This window comes from Arachis ipaensis, chromosome B2 (genome assembly GCF_059453495.1).
Source record: "Arachis ipaensis isolate K30076 ecotype BB chromosome B2, ASM5945349v1, whole genome shotgun sequence".
Lineage (NCBI taxonomy): Eukaryota > Viridiplantae > Streptophyta > Magnoliopsida > Fabales > Fabaceae > Arachis > Arachis ipaensis.
Genome location: NC_142437.1, coordinates 105,813,767 through 105,821,018, shown reverse-complemented (window position 1 = coordinate 105,821,018; position 7,252 = coordinate 105,813,767). Strand labels below are relative to the sequence as shown.

The window sequence follows — 7,252 nt, the reverse complement described above, 5'->3', positions numbered from 1 at the left end:
TTAAAATTATTTGAAGATGATGAGTTTGGAAAACTCTAAATTAATATGATGATGATCAAAACATTATTAATATTATTTAAAAATTATCAATTTGATTTCATCTTCAAATTAATTGATTAATAATTTCTATTTTTGTATGCAGAATTTTGGTCATTGCATTTAAGCAACAAAAAGTCCAATATAATAATAATATTCAGCTTTGTCCAAATTTGCTATATAATATGAGGCTGAATTATTTTATTAACATGAATTGGGCTAAGAAAGTTTGGTGCAGCCCAAAATCATTGTGATGAAAAGACCAACATTATGGTCCAAATTAAAAAAAAAAAAGAAAGAAAGCAAATGTTGCATGCTTCCCACGGACACCAATTCACTCCATAGTTGGAATTCAAATTTGATTAAATGGAGTTAATGCCTTGGTAAATGGAAAGAGAAAATCTAAAAATTGATGTGTACGCACTACAAGAAAAACACTCATTCAGGTACACTTGAAAAGTGTAGCCAAAAGTGAAAATAAATGATGCCTTAGGCTACGGCTACGCTTTTTGGGCTACGGCTACGCTTTTTGGGGTGATTCCTATTCGCCTGTTGCCTATTCTCAAAGGCTACGCTTTTCTGCACCAAGGGCTACGCTTTTGGCGTTTGGGAATAGGCTACGCTTTTCAAGTGATGCTGTCCAGGACCAAAGGCTACGCTTTTCAACGCTACTACATCACTTGTAAAGCGTAGCCACATTGTATACCATAGCTACTTTTTATAAGCGTAGCCCTAAGTCCCTCTTTTTTTTTTTAATTTTCTGTATAACCATAGCTACTCTATATAAGTGTAGCCTTAGGTCTCTCATTATTTTTTTTTATTTTTTTAATTTTCTATATATATATATATATATATATATATATATATATATATATATATATATATATAATATTCTAATAATTTTCCATACAACATAATATTTAATAATATTATTACATATATAATTTTACATTTTTAATTAAATGAATTAAATATTATAAAATAAAATTAAACACATAATTATACTAAATAATTTTTTTAAATAATAAAAATTATCCTTACACAATTCAAAGACATAATCTTAAGAAGCAATTAACAATCAAAATATAATTTAAGATAATTTAAGTCACATGAAACTTGTATCACATATCAATTAAAATGCAAAGTTTGCACTCTATATCCAAAAAGAATTTAACAAACAGAAAATCGTTAATCTTCTAATCTTGGCATAATGACTAAAAAATATTCTGAAGCACCTTCAAATTCTTCTCAAACACATCTTTTTCATGCTGATCTTCATCACCATCAAGAAAACTCTTGGCCTTAACAATTGTATCAGTGTTCATTCCCTTGTTCATTCTCTTGTTCATTCCCAGCAAGAACTAATTTCCAAGCAGTTACTGCCCTGCTTACAGCTACAAATTATCATAATTCAAAAAGAGAAGCATGTAAGGATTTTGCATACTGATTCACCACCATACGCAATCAATACAAGATTATGTTGAAGGAAATGACCAGGCTACTTACAAATATTCTTTTGACCAGTCTCGCGACACATGGAGAAAACAAAATCATAGAACCGAATGAATTCTGAAAAGTATCCCTGGCAAGAGCAACAAATGAAGCACATGTTCCAATTGCAAGTATCAGATTAAATATTAAAAATACAAGAAAACAAACTTGTTGCTTTTTTATTATTCTCATTAAAGCTGAATGCTAAATTCACAAAATCATGCCAATCAGTTTAATTTCTAGTGCAAAAGGGAAAAACGACGTTGTTTCAAAGAGTAAAGTGAGAATCATCAACCTAAATTGTAAAATTAAAAATGAATTGAGACAGATATATCAATTTTTTACCAATATCTCAAATGCAAAAGGAAAAACCATAAAATAAATAAAATTGTGCTCTTTCTACTGTTATTTAATTATGTCACTCAATCAAACACAACACAACAAAACAAAACAAAAAAAAATTTTTTGGGGGTACCAATAATGGTAGGAAAAACCATGGAAGCTGGAAAACAACAAAACTAAGGGTAAATCAAATAAACAAAGAAAGAAAAGAAAAGAACATTGCTCACAAAAGCTAAACAGAATTGAGGTTGTATTATTGAAAAGATATACGTATAGTTAACTAGTCTAGCCATTTAAAAAGTAAATAAAAAACAATCTTTTTAATGAAAGCTAAGAATCCCAATTCTAGAGTCCTAGATTGCATTGAAGCCATGTGAAAAATTGGTCAATTACCTTGATAAAGGACATCATCATCAACATCATCATCTGCTTGAAAGTTATCAGTTTTGCACTTGATATTGAACCACTTATTGACCAATGTCTTGGGCCATGAAAGCTTCACTAAATAAAGGAGAGTAAGCAATGGCTATGGCAAAATGCAATTGCAAATGAAGCTTGGAAGCACAAATGTCATTTATTTTAAATCGAGCATTGCTTTTCTTGGAAGCACAAATGCCATTTAACAAATCATGTTAGTCACATTGATCACTTCAATTTCATAATTCAACACATACAAATTAAGAATACGCACTATAACAAATAACAAGTATTGTAGTAGGAAGTAGTCAAATGCAACATATTTCAAGTCTTAATTTAGCACTAATTAAAAAGAATGCAATGTTGGATGAGAAATGAACCACGTATCTGTGTTGCTCGAACCTTTCACGGAGGTTAGCTGCCTGAAAAAGATGAATAAGAACAAGAAAAATGGTTAAATAATTAAAGTTAGGGACCCAAAGTAAAAAAAAAAATTAATCAGAAGGGTAAAAGACCCGGTGATATCAATGTATATCAATTTAGCTTAGCTTGTGAAGGTGGAAAGTGTGAGAACTCATCATCAAACAGAAAATTATTGAACAAAAAGGAAATGTCAAAAATAATGCATAAAATCATAATTAGTTTTCTATTTCAAAATTCAAAACAAAACTGAGTACAATGCTATAAGGGAATCACAGATACAGGGAGAATTTTACACATGTATCAGCACACTGGATTAGTGATGGCAACATCAGGAACAGAAGCTAGCACCAGGATGATAGGGTATCATGAAGGGTCTTGCGAGAAAGCAGAGGAGAAAAAATAAACAGATAAACGGGTAATAGACAAAGATAAACAGATGCACAAATCCAGGCACAAATTCAAAAGTGCAAAAAAACAGGAATTCTAGCAAAGAGAAGTGCACAAAACTAGAATTACAACAACCAGAATTGCACAAACAATTTTTAGCCATAACAACACAACTTCAAGTGTTAAAGTGTCAATAAAGCCAACAACATATGATTTTCAGCCATAGCAATTAACTTAACCATATGAAAATATAAGAGGCATAACATATTATACATATACCTAATATATTATACATATAAAAAAAAGGAGACAAAAGAAATCCTAATATATTATTATTTATTTTGAATAGGAATCCTAAAGTGTACTTTGGTTTTGGTTTTGCAACTGCGTTCTAAGAATTTAATTTTATATAATTTTTTAAAAACTGGCTACTGATTTAGTACACTTCAGAAAAATAGCAAGCAGTAACCAATTTAGAAAAATCATATAAAATCCATCTTTGGTTGGATTCTCCTAAAGTTTGGTGTGATTGAACCAGACTTACCCATCTTTCACCCAGTTCAAGTCCCAGAGCATTTTCACTTCTCTAGAAAAAGTTATGCCTCTCGAAATATGGTTTTGTTTTAAGGAAAGGGTGCTGTCGCAGCAGTGAACAGCCCTGCTTCCAGAAGACACAAATTTCTCTATAAAATTCAAATTGTCCTAAAATTTGGACATAAAATACTAGACATCCTAATATTTAATTCCTCTTTAGTTTCACCTCCAAAGAGTTTCAGAGTATTGAGATATGTGATTTTGAAATTGCTGTTTCAGAATTCGTACAGCATTGTTTCTGCAGAAAATGACCATTTTCTAAAAATCATATCTCCCAAACCACACATCAGAAAATTCTAAAATTTTAGGAAAATAATCTAAACATCTTAAGATTTAATAGAAAAATAATTTCACTCATTTTTAGTGGCTAGATTGCTCCTAGTTTTGTTCACAAATTGCTGCCCGAAACTGCATAATTCTGCAACATGTAACCTCGGGTTTTGAGAGGTCAAAAATTGATTCCTAGCTTTTCACTCACTCTAACCTTGCATTCTAACTTTCTTTTACCTATTGTAACTTGTTGGAAAGATTAAATCAGCTCCAAGTATTCAGGATTAATAAATCACCATTTTTTGTCACTTTTTACATTTAAGCGTACTCATATGAAATCAACAATTTCTGCATTACTCAACATAGCAATCCAGCCACAAATCACTCAAACAATTCACATATATTATCATCAATTTACTGCATCATATATAACAAATAGACCAGCATCATCTCAAATAATCATTAGCATGTATCATCAATTAATTCAATCATGAAACTTGGCTTCTAGCCTTTCAACAAATTCTGCATTCTAACAAACTTAGATTTTACATGTATAAGCCTATTGCGCATTTCATCAAATAGCTCAAGTGCAAAATCACCCGAAGGAGCACACAATCAATAAGCTCATAAATCAAACCAGCAACATTATTAACAAAACGCGCAGGCGTCCTATCTCTATCTCAGCATGCATATTTCTTACCATAACAAAACAGATCATCCAACATTCAAAAACAAAAACAAGTCTTTATATAGATAAACAAAAATTAATACATTCAAATAAAGCATCAATACCTTTATATAGATATTTTACCTCTCAAAAGTTATAAGCTGATATAGTTAGGTGAGTGCAGTAATTAACTACCACTTTTCAACAAAAAATCAGCAACTTCAGCTAATTACTTTCCACTAAGATTACTAGGAACGTAGAACTATATATAATAAGAAAACATCACATCAAATTAATTAAGATTAAGAAGAGAACTAGATGAAGTTAGTGTTGTTGGTTGGGTTAGTTGCAGCCTGATTTTTATATTGAAATTTAATCATGATGAATTGGAAAAAAACATACTTTAGCTGCTCTTGTTCTTGCCCTTGCCCACCTTGACACAGCAGATTCTTGTTTCTCCACATCAAAGAATGAAACTGAACTCCTTTTAAGAGCAGCAAAATCCAATGCCTTCCACCTTCATCATTCAAAAACATTTAATTATTTACATGTATAAGATAGAAATTTAATCAAACACCTAGGGCGCACCAACAAAAAAAGGCATGTTTTCATGAAAAACTAACCATAGTTCCTCCACCACCACAGCACAATCTGCCAAGTTTCTTCTGGTACAGTAACTCTTATAAACCTTCTGCAGCTTGGTGGCAGCTGCATCAAGCTCGCTTTGGAGAAAAAAAATTAACAAAAACACAAAAAATGCTTGACAATTAGTACTGTAGTAGTAATCGTAGGCAAGGAATCAAATTTTTGGATGCTTTGGTGGAATCAAATTAGTACTGTAGTAGTAATCGTAGGCAAAGAATTTATACAGCTGTTTTTATCCATATGTAATGTAATTGACTCAAAACTCGGCTAATAAAACTCTTATTTCCAGTGTGCTTCATCAAATAACAGTATTATACATTCTAGGACCAAGTTTTTCCCTTTTTCCCATTTGCTGTTATTTTTTTGACACATTTTAATTGGCTATTATCACTAAAATTCAAAGCATCTATGAAAAATAACCAAAAAAAGCATTTGAAAAGCATCAGAGAGGAATATAACTTGAAGCTAGAAATTGAAAGCAACCACTATGTTCAAGGAATGCGTATGAACCAAGACATAAATCAAAATATTTCAGTGTGAAACCTGTTCTTTTCACTAATTTTTCCTTAAGATGCTAAACTAATTGAAAACCTAAAATTCGAACCCAAAACCCCCAAAAATTCACAGAACCAATTGAAAATTGATACATACCTTCTCTATCTTAATTAGCCGTTGCAGTTCATCATCACTATCAAAAGCATACCCACTTTCGAACTGAAAAGTGAGAGCGAGTTAGAGAATGAGCGAGAAATGGAGGATACAGAACAGAGAATTTTACCTGGTGACAGAGGATATGACGTTGGTGATGAGTGGCGACGGTGAAGAAGAGATGAACGGCGACGGTGAAGAAGAGATGAGCGGCAACGCAACAGCTTGGCGACAAAGCACGACGGCGGCGAGACATCCCTTCGAGCTCCTCGGCGGCAGCACAGCAGCCCGACGGTGGCAGAACGGCGATGACAACAAGCCCTGGCAACGGCGATGGAGCTTCAGTGGCGACGGAGCACCCCCTTCTTCTCTCCTCCATCGCGTTTTCTCTTTTCCTCCAGCTCTCTCTCTCACTGGCGCTCGACAACGACGGCGGCGGAGCCTTAGCCGGCGTCGTCCTTTCCTTCCTTCCCTCACTTTTCTTCTTCTTCCCGTTCTCCCTTTCAGATTTCTTCCCTCTTTCGTGTGTGGGTAGAGTGAGGATGAGGGTGTATGTCGCGTGAGTGAGGGTGACTGGGTGAGGGCAAATTTTTGCTGGGTTTATTTGAGGGTGTGTTTGTGTGCGAAAGGGTTGGCGAAGGTGAGGGTTATGTGCGAAGGTGAGAATGGTGAAAGGGTGTGCTTCTGAAGGGAAGAGGGTTTGCTATGTGCAAAGTGTCTCGTGGGTGTGTGTTCTTCTGGAGGAAATTGAAAGGGGAACAAAAAATTTACTAAGTGTTAGGGATTTGCCATACATACATTAGGCATCACTTTTAAAACGCACCCAAAACATAATAAATAAGTTACTTTTTAAAAGCGTTCTCTTTGATACGAAAAGTGAACCCATAGATATCAACCTACGGCTACGCTTTATAAGTGATTTCTATAATACCTAAGGCTACACTTTTTAAATGATGCCGCATTTGTGTATCCTTTTCTCTTATAAAAAGGCAACACGGAGAAAAGCGTAGCCTATTCTATGAATAGGCTACGCTTTTCAAATGTAGCTTAAAAAAAGTGTGGTTGAATGGGTATTTTTCTTGTAATGGTGATGGCATTTATTGAGTTATGCACGTTACAAGGTAAAAGCATGGGAAGTGGAATTACTTGATTTTAATTGATTATAATTTATATCACACATTACTTCTATTGCTTTTTTTCTTTTTACTCTCTCTTCCATCTCTTTGCATTCGGTCACCTCACTGTCAGAGAAGAAGATGGTAGAAGCAAGTAATCTGAAGAAAGAAGCAGAGGCTAGGCATGGGTAATGTAAACCTAACCCATTTTTATTTT

General features: G+C 33.5%; 1 protein-coding gene across 1 annotated transcript; it reads right to left on the bottom strand.

Moving 5' to 3' along the window:
* Window positions 1–1,350: 1,350 nt before the first annotated feature.
* On the bottom strand, window positions 1,351–5,341 carry LOC107625668 (uncharacterized). The gene is made up of 6 exons (XM_088503439.1): window positions 5,251–5,341; window positions 5,030–5,144; window positions 2,667–2,708; window positions 2,263–2,365; window positions 1,543–1,618; window positions 1,351–1,430 (listed from the first exon to the last, which is right to left on the bottom strand). The coding sequence occupies exons 1-6, from the start codon at window positions 5,339–5,341 to the stop codon at window positions 1,351–1,353; spliced, it is 507 nt and encodes a 168-aa protein (XP_088359565.1).
* Window positions 5,342–7,252: the final 1,911 nt, after the last annotated feature.